General features: G+C 28.3%; 4 protein-coding genes across 4 annotated transcripts in view; 3 read left to right on the top strand and 1 right to left on the bottom strand.

Moving 5' to 3' along the window:
• Positions 1-31: 31 nt before the first annotated feature.
• On the top strand, positions 32-2,193 carry LOC111685028 (tRNA (cytosine(72)-C(5))-methyltransferase NSUN6). The gene is made up of 2 exons (XM_023447262.2): positions 32-128; positions 483-2,193. Exons 1-2 carry the CDS (start codon positions 63-65, stop codon positions 1,716-1,718), a joined length of 1,302 nt encoding a protein of 433 aa, XP_023303030.2. The 5' UTR covers positions 32-62; the 3' UTR covers positions 1,719-2,193.
• A 302-nt stretch (positions 2,194-2,495) lies between these two features.
• LOC111688081 (mediator of RNA polymerase II transcription subunit 15) lies at positions 2,496-8,627 on the bottom strand. Its single transcript, XM_046951705.1, has 9 exons — positions 8,267-8,627; positions 7,393-7,459; positions 6,921-7,325; positions 6,599-6,857; positions 6,210-6,529; positions 5,762-6,147; positions 5,535-5,669; positions 3,866-5,360; positions 2,496-2,801 (listed from the first exon to the last, which is right to left on the bottom strand). The coding sequence occupies exons 2-9, from the start codon at positions 7,448-7,450 to the stop codon at positions 2,704-2,706; spliced, it is 3,156 nt and encodes a 1,051-aa protein (XP_046807661.1). The 5' UTR covers positions 7,451-7,459; positions 8,267-8,627; the 3' UTR covers positions 2,496-2,703.
• Positions 8,628-8,735: 108 nt separating this feature from the next.
• On the top strand, positions 8,736-10,377 carry LOC111688077 (general transcription factor IIH subunit 2). Its single transcript, XM_023450567.2, has 5 exons — positions 8,736-8,754; positions 8,845-8,932; positions 9,015-9,216; positions 9,279-9,418; positions 9,476-10,377. Exons 2-5 carry the CDS (start codon positions 8,868-8,870, stop codon positions 10,332-10,334), a joined length of 1,266 nt encoding a protein of 421 aa, XP_023306335.1. The 5' UTR covers positions 8,736-8,754; positions 8,845-8,867; the 3' UTR covers positions 10,335-10,377.
• A 13,206-nt stretch (positions 10,378-23,583) lies between these two features.
• Positions 23,584-24,449, top strand: part of LOC111688076 (cationic amino acid transporter 2) — a 20,470-nt gene continuing 19,604 nt past the window's right edge. Inside the window, exon 1 of the mRNA XM_046952894.1 lies at positions 23,584-23,858. The gene's annotated coding sequence lies outside the window, so the exon portion shown is untranslated. The remainder of the gene's footprint in view (positions 23,859-24,449) is intronic.

The following is a 24,449-nucleotide window of genomic DNA, read 5'->3' as shown; positions in this document are numbered from 1 at the left end:
GTTTCTATTCTTTTCTGTTATACAGGTTACACACACACACTCATACACCATCCAAAAAAAATATGTTTTATCCAAAATCACCTTTTTTACGCTATCCACTTGTTGAATCACAACTTTGCAAAGGGAATGTAAGTATTACGATTGCTATTTATGGTTTATGCAAATTTTTTCGTAGTCAACACAAGTTTTTATTGAATTTTTGCTAAAGTTTTCTTTGGACGTGGAAAGTGTAATGTTTTCCTTGCGTAAAACAATTCAACACACCACGATATGACAAGAAAAATGTCAGTAACTAAGAAGAAAATAAAATAAATGTTAAAACAAAAGAGAGAAGGTATAATAAACAACACAGGGTTGTATTCGTAAACGATATAAACGTAAACGTCAACGTAACAGTAAAGATTTTAAAAATAGTCGATTTTTATTATAATTTTATATATGTGATTTTTTCGTTGTAAAACTAATATTTGTCGTTATTTCAGTTGAATTTATTGGAAGATCTATTGACATGGCTTTGTCGTACTCCAACCAATACCACCTATCGTGTTAATCTGCTAAAATCTTCTCTAGAATCTTTTAAAACTGAAGTTGAAAAAATTTTGAAACAACGTTATGCGGTTCCACCGAAAATTTATACTTTTACTGATTTGCCTGAACTTTTATGTATAGGTCCTACAGAAATAGCACCCAAGCCTGATGAGCAACAAAAAGAAATCATTGTGGATCCTTGCTGTGGTGCAGCTGTATTGAGAGGAGCTCATATTTATGGCATTGGAGTCTTGGCCATGGAATCTGGTACTAAAGAAGGCGATTTGGTGAATGTTTATGCAGATTTGGCGCAAAAATGTAAAAAAGGTTTAAATATACGCTATGTATCCAATGAAAAAGTATATTTGGGCCAAGGAAAAGTTTTAATGCAACGCTATCAAATATACAGAACCGAAGGTCCTCAACAGGGCATAGCAGTGGAAATGCTTAATACCATATCAGGAGTACCCTCTATTGGCGATTTAAGCAATTCTAAGGCATTACTACAAAATCTTCCCTCCATTGTTTGTGCTAGAGTATTAAACCCTCAACAAAATGAATTGATTCTGGATATGTGTTCAGCACCCGGTAATAAAACCACTCATTTGGCTGAATTGATTAAAGATCAGGGCTGTATAATAGCTTTAGATAAAACTGAAAATAAAATAAAACTTGTTAAGGATAAAATTGAGAAAAATCTATTGAAATCGATTAAAGCTTATGCCTTTGATTCTACAAAATCTTATAATGAAAATTTAACTAGCAACAATGCAGATTTAAAGCCTCCTTTTAAGTCACAAACTTTCGATCGCATTTTATTAGATGCTCCCTGCAGTGCTTTAGGCAATAGACCGCTATTGTCTAGTAATATGTCACCAAAAATGCTGGAATCTTATGCCAAAGTTCAAAAGAAACTATTTGTCAATGCTGTGTCACTGCTAAAAACGGGTGGCATTTTGGTTTATAGTACCTGTACAGTTAATATGGCTGAAAATGAAGAAATTGTGGTATGGGCTTTAGCAAAGTTTCCCGAATTAAGTTTAGAACCTGCCACGCCAGTATATGGAACATCAGCTTGGCCCTGTGAGGGTTTAAGCGAATCCGATCGTTGTAAGTTGCAACGATTTGGTCCTACGGATAATAAAATGGATTCGGTGGGATTTTTTATTGCAAAATTTGTGAAAAAATAAATGAAATTGTTGAACTTATAACTTGCATTAGATAGAGTTTTAATGTGGGTGGTGGAGGTCATAGGCAGACGAAAGTTTGTCTTGATTAGACAATGGTCTTAACTGAATTATAGCCTAGTCTATTATATAGCTTAGTCTTAAGCTTATCACAATCTAGACTTAACTATTGTATAGTCATTGGTCGGTAGTCTAACCTTACCTCAAATCGTTTCACTTTTTGTATGACATTTAAGAACTTTAGATCGTTAATTTTAAACTGTGGAAATTACAGTCGAAAGGGGATTAATTTTTGGAAAACGTTTGTTTTTATTTTATGCTTTATATTTAATTTAATTATAATTCAATATTGATATTTAATTTGTTGTTACTATTTCAATTGTAAAGTACTTATACAACTGTATATTTAATTTTAAAATTAAAAATATTTTTCTTATTTAAAATATTAAAATAAAATTAAACCAAATTATTTTTTATATATTTTTATTACTATTTTATTTTGTTTTAAGTTTTTGACATTATAGTTTATTTTTATTGATAATATATATCCATTGAATTGGATAAATAATGTAAAATAACTACTGTTATTAATGTTAAAGTTTCAAATGTGTTTTTTTTTGTTTGTTTTGTTTTAAATTAAAGTATTAAATTTAAAGTATATTATTTAAAAACTAATAATAAAAAAAGAAAAATAACTTAACAAAACGAAAAAAATAAAATGAATAATTTACAAATTGATTTCTGTTGTCTCTATTAAAATATATATATAAACCAATGATGTCTGATTAATTAAACGTTTACGTATTTATATTTAAATTCTAAATATTATTTTTGTTTCTTCTAAATCGTAAAGTATTAATTAAATTACATTGTCTGCCATGTATTGAATATTTAAAGCGAGGGTTTGAATTTTTCATATTTTCTTTTTGTTTTTTGTTTTTTTGTTGTAAATTGGAGAAATAAAAATCGTGTATACATTATTTTAGCCTTAAGCCGCTAAATTAAGAGCCTTAAATTCATCATCATGCATTTCTGTCATCATAAATGTACCATCTTGTAATAATAGAACAACACGACGGGTGCCACCTGAAATTGGAAAATAAGATATTTAATCAGTTTTTGGTCTAGTTTAGTTTATGATAAGATCTAGTACGGTTTAAGTTCAGTTCAGATCGTGTTTAGTTTAAGTTCCGTTTTAGATCAGTTCAGCTCTAGCTCAGTTCTAGTTTGTTTCTCTATCAGCTCTAGTTTAGTTTTAGTTCAGTTCTATTTCAGTTCTAACATAGCTCTAGTTCAGTTCTAGTTCAGTTCTAGTTCAGTTCTAGTTCAGTTCTAGTTCAATTCTAGTTCAGTTCTAGTTCAGTTCTAGTTCAGTTCTAGTTCAGTTCTAGTTCAGTTCTAGTTCAGTTCTAGTTCAGTTCTAGTTCAGTTCTAGTTCAGTTCTAGTTCAGTTCTAGTTCAGTTCTAGTTCAGTTCTAGTTCAGTTCTAGTTCAGTTCTAGTTCAGTTCTAGTTCAGTTCTAGTTCAGTTCTAGTTCAGTTCTAGTTCAGTTCTAGTTCAGTTCTAGTTCAGTTCTAGTTCAGTTCTAGTTCAGTACTAGTTCAGTTTTAGTTTAGATCTAGGTTAGTTCTAGTTCAGTTTTAGCTAAGTTTTAGTTCAGTTCTAGTAAAGTTTTAGTAAAGTTTTAGTTCAGTTCTAGTCCAGTTCAGTTCTAGTTAAGTTTTAGTTCAGTTCTAGCTCATTCTAGTTCAGTTCAAGTTCAGTTCTAGTACAGTTCTAGTTCAGTTCTAGTTTATTTATAGTACAGTTCTAGTTTAGTTCTAGTTCAGTTCTACTTCAGTTTTAGTTCAGTTCTAGTTCTGTTCCAGTTCAGTTCTAGTTCAGTTCAGTTCTAGTTCAATTCTAGTTCAGTTTTAGTTCAGTTCTAGTTCAGTTCTAGTTCAGTTCTAGTTCAGTTCTAGTTCAGTTCTAGTTCAGTTCTAGTTCAGTTCTAGTTCAGTTCTAGTTCAGTTCTAGTTCAGTTCTAGTTCAGTTCTAGTTCAGTTCTAGTTCAGTTCTAGTTCAGTTCTAGTTCAGTTCTAGTTCAGTTCTAGTTCAGTTTTATGTTAATTCTAATTCAGTACTGAATAGCTGCGTATTGGTCTACTTACCTGGTGATGGTAAATCGGCTTGTACAACTTCAGCTGGTATATTCGCCTCTTGACCGTCGGAACCGTCACCCGTTTGTATACACAATTGACTGGTGGCGCCGGGTTGAGCATTCGCTGCTTGCACTGCAATTTGTTGCTGTTGTTGTTGCTGCTGTGCTGCAGCCAGTGCCTGATGTTGGGCTAGTTCAGCTTCTGTCATGGTAACTACTTGAGTTGTACCATCTTCTTGTGTGGTCTTTACTAAATACTGACCACCACCACTGCCATCACCACCAGCTGCCGCTGCCAGAGCTTCAGCTTGTTGTTCGGCTGGTAATTGGGCAACCGCTTCGGCAACAGCATTGTCAAGGGTAAGTACTTGATTTTCATTTTCACCTTCAGCAGCTGCCACATAAGCAAATTGTTGTTCACCATCAGGACCTTGTGTTACGAGTATGGTTTGTCCTTCGGCATTTTTGCCAGCCACCTGATAGACGGTGCCATCTTCACCGGTTACCAATAGCGGGGTGCCGTCTTCGTTGGTTAGCATTTGATCTTGGGTGAGCAATAGATTTGGATCAATATCATGTAATTGCTGTTGTTGTTGCTGGTGTTGTTGTTGTTGTTGCTGTTGCTCTTGATGCAGTAAATTGTGTAGCTGCTGCTGCTGTTGTTGTTGATGATGTTCTGTTACTAGTTGAGTTTGCATAACACTACTCTGTTGCTGCTGCTGATCTTCTTGACCAATTATATTGCCAGTAATGGGACACAATTGCGCTTGATGCTGTGGTTCCTCTTCCTGTTGTTGAACTATCTGTTGTTGTACATGCTGCTGTGTTTGTTTTCTTTGAGCTATAGGAGCACTACTCCGTTGGGCTGGTCCGGTTAGCTGTTGCACCTTTTGTATGTGTACTTGAGACTGTTGTCTCTGTCGTTGTTGTTGTTGGTGCTGTTGTCTTTGGGCTACAACATCATCACGAGTCATTACCTTTTTGGTAACCTTTAAATCTCCCGATTTGGAAAGTTGTAAAATTTTCTGTTCTGGTGTTACCGCTTTGCTTTGTTGTACAACAGTGCGTTGATTGTTGCTGGCAACATTGGAACCTTGACGTGGTATTATCATGCGTCCCGATGATGGTGAGGTTTGTGTAACAGTACGTGACTGCATGCCTGTACGCTGTACGGGTGTTGAGGCCCCAACGGGAACAGTTTTACGTTGTATTGTAGTGCCACTTGGTGTTCGCACAATTTGTTGTTGCACCACTTGTCGTGTAGGCTGAGTGGGTGTTGAACGTCCACCACCACTTGGTGTGCCTAAGGTGCGAACATGTTGTGTTCTTGTTTGAATTTGTGTTTTAGGTTCTGCCACCACAGCTGTTTGAGCTGACTGTGTTATAGTGGTGGGTGAGGGTGTGGCGGTGGTTTCATTGCCTGCTCCTACACGCACAATACCCGAACTAGAAACTGCAGATTCACCTTTCGATAAAACGCGTATTTGAGCCTCAGATTTTTGGTTCTGCAGGAAAATAAGTAAGTATGTATGTAAGTAAGTAAGTAAGTAAGTAAGTAAGTAAGTAAGTAAGTAAGTAAGTAAGTAAGTAAGTAAGTAAGTAAGTAAGTAAGTAAGTAAGTAAGTAAGTAAGTAAGTAAGTAAGTAAGTAAGTAAGTACTTTTCTTTTGCTTTGCTTACCATAGTACTGCCATTGAATCCTGGTTTCTTAACAACACCGGAAGCATTTGAATCTTGTGTTATAATTACCTCAGCTGAATTTGGTAGACCTTCAGTGCGTCCAGGTGTCGTCCCATTAACCTTAATTTGTTTATTCTGTAAAAAATAAAAGAAATTTAAATCAAATTCATTCGTATTGAATCAGAGAAATACATAATATATTACAAATTAGAAAATCTCCAACTTACATTATCAATTTTCGTTTTAACTTCCACCGATACTGCGTTGCCATATTTCATTTTCTTTAGAGTATTAAGTGGTATTAAATTCTCTTCAAAGTCTTCCATGGTATTTGTAGTGGAGGGTGGGACATCGCTAGCATTTGAATCATTATAATCGGAATCATCTAGTTTACGTTTAATGCCAGCCGCGACAGCAGGACGATTTGAACCAGTGCTGGTGTTCATAGTCCAATCTTTTTCATTCTCCTGATGTTGTGTCATTTCAGAACTGGGTGAATTTGCGGCCGAACTATTGGTGCCAGCTACCCATTGTTTAACTTGATCCATAGCCTTAGTTTTCGAAGAACGTTGTGGTCTTTCGGAGGGTGAGGCCAATTGGGGTTTGTTGGCTTCTGTAAAGTGTTGTAAGATATAATTAAATATTGTTTAAGCTTTCGTATGATCAAATATTTACCAGTTTCTAAGGATTTATTAACTTCTAAAGGTTTGGGTGTATTAGCAGCTGCTGCTGCTGCAGCAGCCTGTTGTTTAGCTTGCAAGGCGGCCCTAGTTTCCTTTTGACGAGCTAATTGTTTTTCAAATGTTTCCAATAGATGAGGAACATTTTCCAAGTGTGATGCTGGTTCCCAAGTATTTTGTTCCAAATTACGATTTTCCCATTTAACCAAGTATTCGTGCATACGGCGGCGAGGATTAAAACGTTTGGCCACAATTTTTTCCACATTTTCTTCTACCACTTCCTCACTATTGGGTATAGAACGTTTGGCACGGCGTCTGTAAATAAAAATTAGTATTTTTTTTTGTAAATAACTTTGTTTTATTTTGTTAAAAACAATAACTAACGTTAAAGGTTTAGCTGGTGTATTTGCTGCTGTAGTCGTAGCTGATGGCGTTGTTGTTGTCATTTGCAATGGTTTATTTGTTGGTAATTGTGGTGTTGCTATGGGTTTTTTGTTAAGCTTTTGAGCAGCATTACTGGCTAAAGGTGATTTCATGGGTGAGGATTCATTTTCAGAATCTATTGTGGAATTATTGTTGGAGCTAATAATTTTATTTGGAGGTTTTAAATTTGCTACTTGTGGTTTAGTTTGAGCTAAAGGTTCTGCAAAAAAATTGATATTTTATTAATATTATAAATATTTAACTAATCCACCAAAAAACTTACTTCTGCCTGGAGAGCCATTATCTCCAGTATTATTTACCACTGTTTTAGTGATTTTAACAGGCATTTCCTGTAGATTACCTTGTGATACTTTAGCAAATGATTGTATAGTTCGACCGGCCACTATCCAGGTTTCTCTTAATGTTTCTTCCATTTTAACCCAGGTTTGATATAAAGCCCACGAATTGGGACTTGTGACATTGTTATCTTTATTATTATTTAATTGTGTTGCCTTCCATAGTAAAAATGCCCAAATTTTTGGTTTTGTATCATTACATTCACGTACATTATTGTTTTCCTTAAAACAGGGCTTAAGTTTATGTTGTTTAAATTCTTCAACAAAATGGAATACTGTTAAACAGCGGCCGCAAACTAAAACATCCATTGTGGCCATTTCTTCTTGGGCATCTTTTTGTTTGAAATAAATATTTATTAGTAGTGTTTTTTTTTGTTATATTTATAGTTTTAAACTTACTTTTTATTAATTTCGAATGTTTACCGATTTCGGTAGGTGTTATTTCTCGCCCAACCATGACTTAAAACTGTAATAAATGTAAAAAAGATGCTGTTTTAAGTTTTTTTTTAATAAAATTTAAACAAAATCTTCAGCCAAAAGCTTAATTAACTTGTAAAAACTTGATTTTACTTTTTAAATTTACAAAAACCGTTACAAAATTAACAAAATCCAATGATTATCCTGTTCTTCTATCAACAAAAGTAACACCAAAACCCTAAACTTGTATTTACCCGTTACATTGTCAAAAACCATTGTAAATGTAATCAATACCTAGTGAATTCCTCACAGCAAGAAGAAGCTCTCCTACACAACACTAGCAATGTTTTTTTTTGGGTACAGTTCTGTACAAATGCAACACTGAGCTTAATACATATTTTATTCAATTTTCTTTTGATATTTCAATTCTATGCAAAAAAAAAAAACAACACGAATATTATAAAAGTGCAGCAGATAAGAAAAAAGATAGAATATATGAAAACACAATAAATTAAAAAAACAAAACGTAGAGGGAAGTAAGAATAAGAAAAAAAGTTTACATGAACCACTTACGGGGGAGCTGCTAATAGAAAAAAGCGGCGCCAAAATTATAAAATAATGAATTAACAAGAAATAATCAACTTTACAGTGCCATATAAGATTAACCACATAAACAGAATACTCAATTTATTTAACTTAATATCATATTTAGGCAAATAATTGTTACTAATGCTAGTTTTCTTCCTTATTTTTTTTTGGTAGGAACCAGTTTAGGTGGTGTTAACAATTAACTTTATTTCCTTGCACTTTTACACAAATTATAGATTTTTATTATGTATTCATAAAAATAAATTACCTTTAAATATTAAGCAATTACTTTATGAAAAGTATTTTAATTCAAATATTCTTTTTTTTAGTTTAAAAAAAAATTATTCTTTTCGTTTCTCAGTCACCAATGAGTTTCCTTTTCTTCTCCGTTTGCAAAGACACTTTCCTTTTTTATGTGTTTTTATTATAAACGATTTCTTTGGCTAATAATTTTTTTATTTTTAACTTTTAAATAATGTTGTCTTGATGTTTTTTTTAACAATTTATTAGTTATAGCATTTTAATTATAAAGAATTTTGTTAGAAAATCACTGTATTTATTTTAATTCTTGAGCTAAAATGCAAAGAACTACACACAACGAAAGCAAATGAACAAATCTTCCGTTCGCCTCAAAATGTTAGCAGTTTTTTGACCAATCAGCAAGCGTGTTGCAGTTAGGCAATATATGCTAGCAAATTCACCACACTTAAGCAGGGTTGTATTTATGGAGTTTGTTGTTCGAGTTATTAGTTTAAAGTGATTGTTGCTATTAAACTAGAAGAATTTACAAACATTTTCTTTGGTGGAGCCAATAATAAAAAAAATTTCTTAATTTTTTTTTACCAGAATTAGTTTAAAATTCTAATAAAATGGAACACGGCGAGGAAGAGGATCCAAAAGAGTACCGCTGGGAAACCGGCTATGAAAAAACTTGGTATTATTTACTATATTTTGTTAAAAGAGAAAGAAATCTAACCTTAAATTTGTTTTTTGCAAAAATTCTATGGAATCCTTAGGGAGGCCATTAAGGAAGATGATGATGGTCTATTGGATAGTGCCATTGCAGAGCTTATACAAAAAGCCAAACGTAAAAGGCAACAACAAAAGACCATGCAAAATAAATTGGGTATGATGCGTCATTTGTATTTGATATTGGACTGCTCGGAATCCATGTCAGTGCCGGATTTAAAACCCACTCGTTTATTATGTACTCTAAAGGTAATTTTAATATTAAAATAACTAAACATTAATATTTTCTTTAATTAATATTATTTTGAAAGCTTTTGGAAATATTTATTGAGGAATTTTTTGATCAAAATCCTATAAGTCAAATGGGTTTAATAATACTAAAGAGCAAAAGAGCCGAAAAGATTACCGATTTGACCGGTACTGCCAAATTGCATCTTAAAGCTTTGGAGGGGTAATTATTTATAAAATTTACTAAATAATAACACTAATTGTCTTATTTTTTGCTTAGATTGAAAAAAATTAACCTCACTGGTGAACCTTCTCTACAAAATGGTTTGGATTTAGCCTTAAAGACCTTGAAAGTTGTTCCTTCTCATGCATCCCGAGAAGTTTTAATTATAATGGGTTCTTTAACCACCTGTGATCCCATAGATATTACCCAAACCATAGACACTCTCAAACAGGAGGGCATTAGATGTTCTGTTATATCATTATCGGCTGAAATTCATGTTTGCCGCTATTTAACCACTCAAACGAATGGTACTTATGGCGCTGTGCTAGATGATAGCCATTATCGAGATCAACTTTTGTCCCATGTCGATCCACCACCAGCTGCCCAAGTACAAGAGAATTCTCTTATAAAAATGGGTTTTCCTCATGCCAAACAGGATGAGGGCAAAGATCCTCCACTTTCAATGTGCATGTGTCACATAGAAAACACAGAAGAGCCCAGTAAACTTACCTCGGTGGGTTTCCATTGTCCTCAATGTTTTAGTAAATACTGTGAATTGCCTGTCGAGTGTCAAACGTGTGGTCTTACCTTAGTTTCAGCTCCGCATTTGGCTCGTTCTTACCATCATCTCTTTCCGGTGCAACATTTTACCGAGCTAATGTATAATGGCCAGGCTGCTGTTTGTTATGCCTGCCAAAAACCTCTAACGGAAGCTTCTGATAAAAACGTCTATCGTTGTGAGTCTTGTTCGCAAATCTATTGCATTGATTGCGATATTTTCATACATGAGACATTGCACATTTGTGTGGGTTGTAATACTATACCGGGAATAGCTGCTCAGGTGCATGCTAGAAAACCACAAGCTCCACCTCCGGGTATGATGATGGTTGGATCATCTTTGGGTCAACGTTTTTAAATGATTTTTTTCTATAAAATAAAACAAAAGGTAATAAAAGACATTAGTTGTAATCGAAATAATAAGAATAAGAACGGGTTAAAAAAAATAAGCAATTTTTGTTATTCAATAAAAATTTCTTATATCGACAATTTTCTATAAAAATAGAAATTTAAAAAAAATTTTGTTTTTCAAAAGTTTTCTATGAAAATATAAATTTTTCAAAATTTTTCTATAAAAATAGAAATATTTCCAAAATTAAAAAAAAAAAAAAAATTCTGTAAAAATATAAATTTTTAAAAAATTTTCTATAATGATAGAAATTTTTATTTTTTTTTAAATAAAAATTTTTAAAAAGTTTTCTATAAAAATAAAAAATTTTCTATAAAAATGTAATTTTTCAAAAATTTTCTAAAAATAGAAATTTTTCAAAAATTTTCTTTAAAAATAGAAATTTTTCAAAAATTTTCAAAAATTTTCTATTGAAATAGATATTTTTCAAGAATTTACAAAAAAACTAGAAAATTTTCAGAAAATTTTTATAAAAATAGAAATAATTCAAAAATTTTCTATAAAAATAGAAATTTTTCGAAAATTTTCTATAACAATAGAAAAAATTAAAAAATTTTCTATAAAATTAAAATTTTTAAAAAAAGTTTCTATAAAATTGAAATTTTTAAAAAATTTTCTAAAAAATTTAAATTTTTCAGAAATTTTCTCTAAAATTGAAATTTTTCAAAAATTTTCTATAAAATTGAAATTTTTCAAAAATTTTCTGTAAAAATAGAAATTTTTCAAAAATTTTCTGTAAAAATAAAAATTTTACAAAAATTTTCTGTAAAAATAGAAATTTTTCAAAAATTATCTGTAAAAATAGAAATTTTTCAAAAATTATCTGTAAAAATGGAAATTTTTCAAAAATTTTCTAAAAAATGGAAATTTTTCAAAAATTTTCTAAAAAAATAGAAATTTTTCAAAAATTTTCTAAAAAAATAGAAATTTTTCAAAAATTTTTTAAAAAAATAGAAATTTTTCAAAATTTTTCTAAAAAAATAGAAAACTTTCAAAAATTTTCTAAAAAAATAGAAATTTTTCAAAAATTTTCTATAAAAATAGAAATTTTTCAAAAATTTTCTATAAAAATAGAAATTTTTCAAAAATTTTCTATAAAAATAGAAATTTTTCAAAAATTTTCTATAAAAATAGAAATTTTTCAAAAATTTTTTATAAAAATAGAAATTTTTCAAAAATTTTCTATAAAAATAGAAATTTTTCAAAAATTTTTTATAAAAATAGAAATTTTTCAAAAATTTTCTATAAAAATAGGAATTTTTCAAAAATTTTCTATAAAAATAGAAATTTTTCAAAAATTTTCTATAAAAATAGAAATTTTTGAAAAATTTTCTATAAAAATAGAAATTTTTCAAAAATTTTCTATTAAAATACAAATTTTTCAAAAATGTTTTATGAAAATAGAAATTTTTCAAAAATTTTCTATAAATATAGAAATTTTAAAAAAATTTTCTATAAATATAGATATTTCAAAAAAAATTCTGTAAGAATAGAAATTTTTAAAAATTTTTTTATAAAAATTGAAATTTTTCATTTTTTTCAAAATAGAAATTTTTAAAAAATTTTCTATAAAAATAAAAATAAAAAAAAAAAATGAAATTTTTCAAAAATTTTCTATAAAAATATAAATTTTTCAAAAATTTTCTTTAAAAATATAAATTTTTCAAAAATTTTCTTTAAAAATAGAAATTTTTTCAAAAATTTTTTATAAAAATATAAATTTTTTCAAAATTTTTTATAAAAATATAAATTTTTCAAAAATTTTTTATAAAACTAGAAATTTTTAAAAAATTTTCTATAAAAATTTAAAATTTTAAAAAATTTTATAAAAAAATAGAAACTTTTCAAAAATTTTCTATAAAACTGGAGATTTTTCAAAAATTTTTTATAAAAATATAATTTTTTCAAAAAATTTTTATAAAAATGTAACTTTTTTATTATTTTCTATAAAAATATAAATTTCTGTAAAAAAAATTTTTCAAAAATTTTCTATAAAAATAGAAATTTTTCAAAAATTTTCTATAAAAATAGAAATTTTTCAAAAATTTTCTATAAAAATAGAAATTTTTCAAAAATTTTTTATAAAAATAGAAATTTTTCAAAAATTTTCTATAAAAATAGGAATTTTTCAAAAATTTTCTATAAAAATAGAAATTTTTCAAAAATTTTCTATAAAAATAGAAATTTTTGAAAAATTTTCTATAAAAATAGAAATTTTTCAAAAATTTTCTATTAAAATACAAATTTTTCAAAAATTTTTTATGAAAATAGAAATTTTTCAAAAATTTTCTATAAATATAGAAATTTTAAAAAAATTTTCTATAAATATAGAAATTTCAAAAAAAATTCTGTAAGAATAGAAATTTTTAAAAATTTTTTTATAAAAATTGAAATTTTTTTTTCATTTTTTTCAATAGAAATTTTTAAAAAAATTTTCTATAAAAATAAAAATTAAAAAAAAAAATGAAATTTTTCAAAAATTTTCTATAAAAATATAAATTTTTCAAAAATTTTCTTTAAAAATATAAATTTTTCAAAAATTTTCTTTAAAAATAGAAATTTTTTCAAAAAATTTTTATAAAAATATAAATTTTTCAAAAATTTTTTATAAAAATATAAATTTTTCAAAAATTTTTTATAAAACTAGAAATTTTTAAAAAATTTTCTATAAAAATTTAAAATTTTAAAAAATTTTATAAAAAAATAGAAACTTTTCAAAAATTTTCTATAAAACTGGAGATTTTTCAAAAATTTTTTATAAAAATATAATTTTTTCAAAAAATTTTTATAAAAATGTAACTTTTTTATTATTTTCTATAAAAATATAAATTTCTGTAAAAATATAAATTTCTATAAAAATATAAATTTTTCAAAAATTTTCTATAAAAATATAAATTTTTCAAAAATTTTCTATAAAAATATAAATTTTTAAAAAAATTTCTATAAAAATATAAATTTTTCAAAAATTTTCTATAAAAATATAAATTTTTCAAAAATTTTCTATAAAAATATAAATTTTTCAAAAATTTTCTATAAAAATATAAATTTTTAAAAAAATTTCTATAAAAATATAAATTTTTTAAAAATTTTCTATAAAAATATAAATTTTTTAAAAATTTTCTATAAAAATATAAATTTTTTAAAAATTTTCTATAAAAATAGAAATTTTTCAAACATTTTCTATAAAAATATAATTTTTTAAAAAAAAATTTTATAAAAATATTTATATTTTTTTAAAATTTTCTATAAAAATAGGAATTTTTCAAAAATGTTCTATAAAATAGAAAATTTTCTATAAAAATATAAATTTTCCAAAAATTTTCTATAAAAAGTTTTTCTATAATAATAGTTTTGACTAAAGTACGGTCCATTGCCGCGAGCATAGTTTAGTCCATTCTCCAGTCTAATTTACAGTACTGACTACTCCATTGTCCAGTCTTATTCATATTCCTGTAACTTGCTTCGAAAGAAAAACATTTCGAATTTCTATGTAAAATAGATGGTGTTTCGAAACCTTTTTCTTTCGAATCGAAATAGAGACTAACATCCCTGACATAAGTCTAGTATAACGTCTCGATATATAGTTTCTACTTTTATGTTGTATAAAAAACCTCTTCTATTTTACGAGCAATTTTTTGTCAAATTTATTACTCATTCATTATTTATTGTATCATTTTCGTCAAAAATCAAGTACATTTACTAAGTCATAATTAAACATTTTAATTTGCATTCAAAACACATTCGTTATGATCGAGGGAAGGGGTTCTAAAGAGAGTAATATACACAAGTTAACAAAAAGTATACCGACTAAAAGCTTTTTTCCATGAATGGGTTACTCGTTTGGTAAAAACTTACTAATTTTCAAAATGGGGGAAAGAAACAACAAAGAGTTGTAATTAAAACAACTAAAGTTTGTAATTAATATCGAAAATAACATAAAAAATTTTGCCAGATTATTCGGGAAATTATATAGAAATCTGTAGTACGAAGAGAGGCACATGACTAGACTATATACTAGATTATATATTAAAGACTATGGACTAGACTATTGACAAGACTATATACTAGACTATAGACTAGACTACAGATTAGACTAAAGACTAGACTATAGACTAGACTATAGACTAAACTATGGACTAGACTATAGACAACTATAGACTAGGCTTTAAATTAGACTATAGAATAGACTCTAGTCCAGTCTAAACTATAGACTAAACTATAGAATAGACTATAGACTAGACAATAGACTAGACTAGACTGTAGATTAGAATATAGACTACACGATAGACTATACTAGACTATAGACTTGACTATAGACTAGACTATTGACTAGACTATAGACTAAAATATAGACTAGACTATAGACTAGACTACAGACTAGACTATAGACTACACTCTAGACTATGCTAGATTATGTCAGACAATACCTGACTATAGATAAGACTAGACTATAGATTAGACTCTAGACTAGACTATAGACTAGACTATAGACTAGACTATAGACTAGACTATAGACTAGACTATAGTCTAGACTATAGACTAGACTATAGACTAGACTATAGACTAGATTATAGACTAGACTATAGACTAGACTATAGACTAGACTATAGACTAGACTATAGACTAGACTATAGACTAGACTATAGACTAGACTATAGACTAGACTATAAATTAGACTATTGAATATACTATATATTAAAATATAAACTGGATTATAGACTTGAATATAGACTAGATTATAGACTAGACTGAATATTAGATTAAAGACTATTGACTAAACTAAACTTTGGACTAGACAAGACACTAGACTATAGACTAGCTTAACGTCTTTAGACTGTAGCTCTAGGAATTATAATTTCATTTCCAAATGCAAGTAAATTTTCAAAATTATATTTTCAATACCAACTCTTTCTTAATATCCTAATATCTAAGACCCCAGAAAATATTTATATTCACATGGCAACTCTTTGCTCTTTTTAAAGGTTTTTTTTTTTAACGAGCAAGATCCACATTATATGCAAATAAGTATCTTTGCTCATAACTGATCTGCAAAAGTTGAAAAACATTCGTAATTTTTGTTGCTCTTGCGTTGAACTTTAACGGTTCAAAGCTTTCGTCTGTTTTAAGAGAGAAACAGAGAGTGAGTTAAAAACCAAACAATTTGTTTATTTCTTTTAGCAATTTAAAAGTTTCAAAATAATTATTTTCATTTGTTATTATTGTTTTATTAAGATATTCATGCCATTCAGTTGTCTTTTTGAAAGCCAAGTTTAAAAATTTATTTTCGAATGTGATCTCAAAAAGATAGTGAATATTAATCATCAAATATAATATTGAAACAGAAACAAATGTTTAAAACAAATTGCTAAAGAAAATTTATAAATAACAGAACAAATACAAGTTTAACTTAAAACAAGTTAAGAGAAAAAGTGTGCATTTCAAAAAAAAAAAAAAAAAAAAGTTAATTGTTTCAAATATTTAAAATTTTATTAAAAAAAGTAAATAAACATTAACTTAAGAAATTGCGTATAATTTGTAATAAAATTTTAAGTTACTTAATTAATACATTTTATTAAAAGGTATGTTTTACATAAATCTTTTAGTTTATTACTAAATTCTGAAATTTAGAAAAGTTTTGAAAACTATATTTTAATGTTTAACATCAAAAAACTTGTTTGTTAGTATTTTGTTGCTCTGGGTCAGACTGTATTTAGAAATAAGTGTGTTTTTATATAGACTTCCTTATTTTTGTTTGTTTATATATGTCGCATATAAATCAAATTTATTTGTATTATTAAAATTATTTAACTAGTTTCAAGAAGACAGGCTTCTCCACCTACACACAACATTATTTCATTGATACAATTATTAATAATGCAAAATAGTTTTGAAAACAACTTTTATACATATAGGGACTGTTTTCAGATTTGTTAAGATGATTTCTATATTTTGCAGGTCTAAAATTTCTATAGTCTAGTTTAGTCTAGTCTATAGTCTAGTCTATAGTCTAGTCTATAGTCTAGTCTATAGTCTAGTCTATAGTCTAGTCTATAGTCTAGTCTATAGTCTAGTCTATAGTCTAGTCTATAGTCTAGTCTATAGTCTAGTCTATAGTCTAGCCTATAGTCTAGTCTATAGTCTAGTCTGTAGTTTAGTCTATAGTTTAGTCTATAGTCTAATCTATAGTTTAGTCTAGAGTCTAATCTATAGTCTAGTCTATAGTCTAGTCAATAGTCTAGCCTATAGTCTATCGATAGTCTGTAGTCTAATAGCCCATTAAATAAAGTCTTCTATAGCCTAGACTATATTCTATTATATTGTCTATAGTTTAAACTATAGTCTAAAATATAGTCTAGTCTATAGCATAGTCCACAGTCTACTCTAAAGTTTAGTCAGTCTAGAGTCTAGTTTAAGGTCTACACTTAAACTACTCTTTAATTTAGTATATAGTTTACTCCATATTCTGGTCTATACACTAGTCTGTAATTCGATTTAAAGTCTGATCTCCAGTCTTGTCAATAGTCTAGTATATAGACAAGTTTACAACCTTGTCTATATTTTAGTCTAGTCTTGTGTGTAATCTATAGTCAAGTCCAAATTCTACTCTAGCGTTGAGTCCAGTCTAAAGTTTAGTCTAAAATCTAGTCCATATAGTCTTGTTTGTAGTCCCGGGAATGGTATTGTCCATAGTCTTAACTATATTTATGGCTAAAGACGTTATTGTAGTTATATCTCTAATCTTGGCTATATAGCCTGATTAAGTCTTCTTTAAGATGCAGTGCTATCTATAATCTAATCCATTAGCTACACAGTATATTGTATAATCGTTTAAAAATTGGAATAACCCATCTGTCACTGATTAAAGTTAGGTTAATTGTTTTAAATTTATAACATTTTCAAATCATTTCATATTAAGTCTTATTTTTAGATCAAACCAAATGTACAATTTTTATTTCCTTGATTTTTTTTGTTATTTTTTACTGAATGAATGTTCTTTTTGAAAACCAGACCCAGTGGCAGTTTAAATTTAAATAATTTGTATTATAAATGTAAGATTTTAAGTTTTGTGTTTTTGTGGATTGTTTTTTGTTTGTAGTCTACACTTTTACAGCAGGTGCCAGATGTAGACTTGTAAAATGTTTTTTTTTGTTCGTCATCTCGTTTTTATGTGTATTAATTAGCATTTTTTTACGAAACTTGAATAAATGATAAAAAATCTTCTTTACTAAAAATAATTGTTATTATCATATGTATGCTAAAAAACAAAAATTGTGCAAAAAATGCTGATGATGAGGAAATCTCTAGCAGACGGAATACAAACAAATTTATATATGACAAATTATGAAGCCGTTAAAAAATAGAAAAAAAAGAACATTCATGGAGGTGTGACACATTCAAATTTAAACAATTACTTAAATTAATTTGCAGTTACAGTAAAAAGGGGGTAAATTTAGTTGTATTTTAAGGAATATTTATTTCTGCTACGTTATGGTCGATTCCAATGTTGGTTTAGTCCAATTTAGTCTAATCATTAAGACTAGAGATTAGACTAAAGTTTTAGACTATTACCTGGACTTTAGTCCAGAATATAGCTTAAATATTGTATAGTATGGATAACAGTCCATTCTTTAGATAAGACTATAGACCAGACTTTAGACTATAGTCCAGGCTATATTATAGTCCATACTTTAGACCAGACTTTATACCAGATTTAAGACTAGATTACAGTTCAGGGTATAGACAATATTATAGTTCAAACTTTAGATTATATTATAGTTCAGAGTATAGACTAGTTTATAGTCTAGACCAAAGACTAGACTATAGTCTAAACTAGAGACTAGTCCAGACTATACACTAGACTGTAGTCTAGTCTGGCGATTTCAATATTGGTCTAGTCCAACTAGAGATTAAACTAAAGTTTTATACTATGAGCTGGACTTTAGTAGAATATAGAATAGATTATAGTCGACATCATAGAATGGATTATACTTCTGCCTATAGATTAACTGTTGTATAGACTGGACAACAGTCCATTCTTAATATCAGACTATAGACCAGACTTTAAACTAGACTATAGTCCAAACTATAGACACAATTATGGTTCAAAGATTGAACTATAATTGTGTCTATAGGCTTGATTATAGTCCATACTTTAGACCAGACTATAGACTAGACTATAGACCAGACTATAGACCAGACTATAGACCAGACTATAGACCAGACTATAGACCAGACTATAGACCATACTATAGACCAGACTATAGAATAGACTATAGACCAGACTATAGAATAGACTATAGACCATACTATAGACCAGACTTTAGATTAGACCATACTTTAGTCCAGGGTATAGACAAGATTATAGTTCAAACTTTAGACTATATTATAGTTCAGAGTATATACTAGCTTATAGTAAAGATCTTTGGACAAGACTATAGTCTAGACTTTAGATTAGGCTATTGTATAGGGTTTAAAGTCCAGACCTAAGACTACACTATAGTCCAAACTATAAACTAGTCCAGACTATACAATAGACTGTAGTCCTGACTATAGACTAGACTATTGACGACATTGTCGATTCCAATATTGGTCTAGTCCAATTTAGTCTAATCATTAAGTTTTAAGTTTAGGACAATGACCTGGACTTTAATCCACAATATATATTAGGTTATAGATGACAATAATAAATTTACTATTGTGTAGACTGAACAACAGTCCAAACCTAAGACCTGACTATAGTCCATGCTATAGACAAGATTATAGTTCAAACTTCAGACTAGGTTATAGTCTCGAGTATAGAATAGTTTATAGTTCAGATTATAGAGTAGACTTAAGCTCAGGATGTATACAACATTATAGACCATATAGACAAGACAATATACTATATTTTTCAGAGTATGGACTAGTTTATAGTTCAGACTATAGACCAGACTATTGACCAGACTATAGACCAGACTATTAACTATATTACAGACATGTTTATAGTCCTTATTGTAGAATATTTTATGCTTCAGACTGTAAGGTAGGCAACGAACTATAGTTGCAGACAATAGACTATAGTCCTGGCTATAGTTCTAATAGTCTATAGTTCAGTTAATAGACTAGACTATAATTCAGACAATAGACTAGACTATATTTTACACTAAAGTGCATACTATGAATAGTCTATAGTTCAGTTAATAGACTAGACTGTAATTTAGACAATAGACTAGACTATATTTTACACTAAAGTGCATACTATGAAATAGATTATAATCCAAAAAAGAGACAGTTTGGACCATTACTACAGTTTAGAATACAGTCTGACTAAAGGACCAGACTGTAGATTAGATTATAGTACAAACTATAGTCCAGAATAGACCGGACTGTAGTCTTGACTACAGTATATACAAGGCAAGGCTATAGTCCAGATCATAGACTAGAACAGACCGTAAATTAGACTATATTCTATTGCATGGGGAAACATTTCCGTTTTTGTGTAGGGTATTCAAAGTATGTTTTATATGTTTGTAAATAAAAAAACTAATTTTAAAAGAGGTTTGAACAACAGTTAACAAACAGACTCATTAAATTTCAAGTGAGGCGGTATCATTTATTTTAAAACGTTAATTAACCTTGACAATGATTTCAAATACAAAATGCTAATACTAAAATAAAGGGTGACATTACTACTAATTGTCTACAAAAAAGTTAAACTGCAACTAACTATTTACATAAATACGATATTTAACAATATAAATTACACGTTTTTATATTTTGCTATAATAAATATTAAATAAATCATTAGATGTCTTTAAAAGTTTTGTAATTTAAGTCGTCTTCGTTTTATTGCTAAAAAGTTAGTTTTAAATGTTTTTCAAAATTTAAATTAGCAACACTTAATACAAATTGTCTATAAATCTTGTAGCAGAGGGTAATAAAGTTATTCTTTATGTAGTAATTTATAACAAAATAATAAATCAGTTATAAATTGGTTATAATGTATTGTTGCATTTGTGGAGATGGCGAACGAAAATGAGGTTAATGTATAAGACTTTAGATCATTTTATATTCTAGACTATAGTCGACACTATAATCGAGACTATAGACTATGCTATAGTCCGAATAAAAGACTTCATTGAAGTTTAGACTATGGGCTAGAATATAGTCAGTCTGTATACTAGACTTTACTCCACATTATATACTTGAGATGAAGTTCAGACTATGGACTAGAATATATGCCAGTCTGTAGACTAGACTTTAGTCCCGATTAAAGACTATTGAGAAGACTAGATTCTATACTGTAGACTAGACTTTAGATCAAACTGTAGAATGACTATAGTCCAGACTATAGACTATTGCTCAAACTGTAAAATGACTATAGTCCAGACTATAGAATTTATTGAATTGGAGACTATGGATTAGAATATACCTCTGACTAGACTCTACTTCAGGTTATAGACTAAATTATAGCTTAGACTATAGACCAGACTGTAGACTAGACTATAGTCCAGACTGTAGACTTTATTGATGTTCAGACTATGGACTAGAAATTATTCCAATATATAAACTAGATTTCAGCACAAATTGAAGACTATAGTCAAGACTACTGAGTAGACTATAGACTAGACTATAGTCTAGACAAAAGACTTTATTGAAGCTCAAACTATAGACTAGGATATTGTCAGCCCGTATACTAGATTTTACACCAGATTATAGACTATAGACCAGACTCTAGGCAAGAATTTAGCCTATGTTAAAGACTAAACTATAGCCTTGACTATACACCAGACTGTAGATTAAACTATATTCCAGACTGTAGATTAGACTATAGTCCAGACTGTAGACTACACTATAGTCCAGACTTTTGACTTTATTGAAGTTCAGACTATGAACTAGAATATAGTCGAGTCTGTAGACTAGACATGAGTCCATATTGTAGACTATAGTCCAGGCTGTAGACTAGACTATAGTCCAGACTGAAGACTATACTATAGTCCAGACTATTGACTTTATTGAAGTTCAGGCTATGATCTCGAATAGATAGTCCAGTTTATATACTAGACTATAGTTCAGACTGTAGACTAGGCTATAGACTTTATGGAAGTTCATACTATGGACTAGAATATAGTCCAGTCTATAAACTAGACTTTAGTCCAGATTGGAGACTTTAGTCCAGACTATTGAGTATACTATAGTCCAGATTATTGACTAGATTATAGTCCATATTGTAGACTAAACTATAGTCCAGGATACTGTCCAGACTATAATGCAGACTGTAGACTAGCGTACAGTCCAAACTATAGACTAAAATACAGTTCATAATATAGATGAACAGACTTAAGACTTAAATATAAACCAGACTATGGACTAGACTAGATTGTAGATAAGACTTTAGAATAGGTTGTACATCATATTATAGTTCAGACGATAGCCTAACTATAATCCAGACTGTAGACTGAAACGTAGTTAAACTATAGATAAGTCCATAGTCAAACCTGTATAGAAGCCTTAAGTCCAGACTGTGGACTAGACAATACTTAGTCCAGATTATAGACTTGATAAGTCCAGGTTATAGATTAGACTGTAGTTTAGATTAAAGATTTGAATATAGTTCGGACTATAGACTACACTAAAGAGGGAAGTATGGTCTTGGCTATAGATTACACTGAAGTTCAGAACTAAGGCCATAGACTAGACTATAGCTCAAAACTAACTGTAGAACAAACTATTTTTCAGTTATAGTCTAGGTTATAAAGTAGTCGATATTTGTTTTTTTTTTTTAAATATGATTCGAAGAGGATATATGTATTTTTTCAAAAATTTCGGCATTTCACGTTCTCCTCATGCCAACCGCTGCTGTATTAACATTATAATTGTTATGTGTAAAGTAATTTTTGAATATTTTATTACAAATAAAATTTTGTAAACGTTTAGTTTTCTCCTCTATAGGCGTAAATATGTTCACATGTCTGTTAAACATCCTTTTTAATTAAAAATTCTAAACATATGAGTTGAGTGATTGTTATCAATAAAAACTAAACCACAAAATCATGATGTTTGTTTTCACATTTATTTAATAAGTTTTTTTTTTGCCTGTTTTCACGGTGGTTTAGGCTATTTGTTTGTCATAATTTAGACCATGTTATTTACCGTAAATATGCCTCATTTGGAAAATGTTTATGTAGGATAGTAAAATTTTTGATTTGAAAAAAAAAAAAAAAATAAATAAATATACAAAAAAATTTTTTTTGTTTAAGTGACAAACCGCTGGACAATAATTGAAGTATTAAATTGAAAATAAACAAATTGAATGGATGTGTGGTTTTATTGCACATAAAAATATTAATAAAACTGTATAAACAATTTTGGGTTAATATCGGTATAAAAGTAAACAATTGAAAGATAAATTGTTTAAAATTATTAGGTATTTAAGAATAATACAAAAAGTTTACACAAGTCTTCATAATTTTTTTCTTTATCAAAGTCATGTAAAATCGAAAATTTAAATTTAACAGGTAATATTTTTTAAACTTCTATAATTTTTTGCTAATGTGAACGTAATTTAACTGGTAGATACTTAGTCTGCTTGGTAACTAATTATTCGATTTATCAATTTTTATATACATATATTCATAAAAGTTGTTTTCGAAAATTTGTCTAAATTTTTTATGATAGAACACAGTTTAATCATCATGTTGGTGCACTGTGATTAGATTTAAAAAAAGTTGTGTCGGCAAAAATGTATCAAGTTGTTTAAGTGTTATTTGTAGCTGTCAAAATAATAACTGTCAATCTTTTATATGTTTAACAATCTGAAGTATTATTTGAAGATTAATATGTGTAAACAAACATTGGAATGTTCGCACAACACTTAGAGAGCAGATTAAAACAGAACTAGAACAGGACTAGAACAGAACTAACACAGAACTAGAATAGAACTAGAACAGAACTAGAACAGAACTAGAACAGAACTAGAACAGAACTAGAACAGAACTAGAACAGAACTAGAACAGAACTAGAACAGAACTAGAACAGAACTAGAACAGAACTAGAACAGAACTAGAACTGAACTAGAACTGAACTAGAACTTATAATTTTTTTTTTCAAGTGTATCTTATTAATTTTCTTTTGTTCTCTCATTCATTGCAATTAATATGTTTTAAGAAATTCTCGTGTTTACTCTGCATTTAGCTTAAATGCAACTCTTGTAATTCTTCTTTTGAAAGTTATGTACCTTCTTTTGATATAAAAAATTTTAATTCCACTTTTTGTTTTGTTCTAATTCTTAACTATAATTTTTTTAATTTTTTGTGTAAATATTAGACAATTTATGAAAAATTTTTAAGTGTTAATAAGGAGGCAAATAAATCCTAAGACTAAAATATTTAAGGCAAAGCAAAAGTTAAAAAAAAAAATGTTAAATTAATTATTAAAAGTGTGTAAATAGAAGACAGAATAAAACTGCAAAGGCAATTAACGTTTGTAAATAAAGTAAATAATATTTATACCTAATAAGTATTTTAATAAATTTCTTTTTTCATTTTAATTTTTTTTAATGAAAACATTTGATTTAGTATTTGAAATATTCGATAAGATAAGTTATATATTTTAAAGTTTAGTTAATGTAACTATAAATTATATGATCACTTTAAAGTGACGTCTGTCATTTAATAACTGCATTGTTGATTTATCAACAATACTGAGAAATTACCGTATGGAATTACAATTAATCATTATCTACAATTGTTTCACCAATTTTAAAAGGAGACATGTCACCTAAATAGTGATAATTGTCTCATCAAATAATCCGCACTGGTTCAGTTCCTGGTGAGATCTGGTTTGGTTCTACTTCAGTTTCAGTACACTTCTAGTTCAGTTCTAATTCAGTTCTAGTTCAATTCTAGTTCAGTTCTACTTCATTTCTAGTTCAGTTCTAGTTCAGTTCTAGAACAGAACTAGAACAGAACTAGAACTGAACTAGAACAGAAATAGAACAGAACTAGAACAGAACTAGAACAGAACTAGAACAGAACTAGAACAGAACTAGAACTAGAACAGAACTAGAACAGAACTAGAACAGAA

Source organism: Lucilia cuprina, chromosome 5 (genome assembly GCF_022045245.1).
Source record: "Lucilia cuprina isolate Lc7/37 chromosome 5, ASM2204524v1, whole genome shotgun sequence".
In the NCBI taxonomy this organism is placed as follows: Eukaryota; Metazoa; Arthropoda; class Insecta; order Diptera; family Calliphoridae; genus Lucilia; species Lucilia cuprina.
The sequence above is the reverse complement of the archived record's forward strand: the minus strand, read 5'-3'. Positions and strand labels throughout refer to the sequence as shown.

What these genes read in the sequence shown, in the direction of transcription:
- LOC111688077 (XM_023450567.2), top strand. Translation starts at nt 8,868, where the DNA reads ATGGAACACGGCGAGGAAGAGGATCCAAAAGAGTACCGCTGGGAAACC. An exon ending in ACCGGCTATGAAAAAACTTG is followed by an intron (nt 8,933 to 9,014) that starts GTATTATTTACT and finishes TGGAATCCTTAG; the next exon opens with GGAGGCCATTAAGGAAGATG. An exon ending in CATCTTAAAGCTTTGGAGGG is followed by an intron (nt 9,419 to 9,475) that starts GTAATTATTTAT and finishes TTTTTTGCTTAG; the next exon opens with ATTGAAAAAAATTAACCTCA.
- LOC111688081 (XM_046951705.1), bottom strand. Translation starts at nt 7,450, where the DNA reads ATGGTTGGGCGAGAAATAACACCTACCGAAATCGGTAAACATTCGAAA. An exon ending in TAATGGCTCTCCAGGCAGAA is followed by an intron (nt 6,858 to 6,920) that starts GTAAGTTTTTTG and finishes ATTTTTTTGCAG; the next exon opens with AACCTTTAGCTCAAACTAAA. An exon ending in TTAAAACGAAAATTGATAAT is followed by an intron (nt 5,670 to 5,761) that starts GTAAGTTGGAGA and finishes TATTTTTTACAG; the next exon opens with AATAAACAAATTAAGGTTAA.
- LOC111685028 (XM_023447262.2), top strand. Translation starts at nt 63, where the DNA reads ATGTTTTATCCAAAATCACCTTTTTTACGCTATCCACTTGTTGAATCA. An exon ending in CACAACTTTGCAAAGGGAAT is followed by an intron (nt 129 to 482) that starts GTAAGTATTACG and finishes TCGTTATTTCAG; the next exon opens with TTGAATTTATTGGAAGATCT.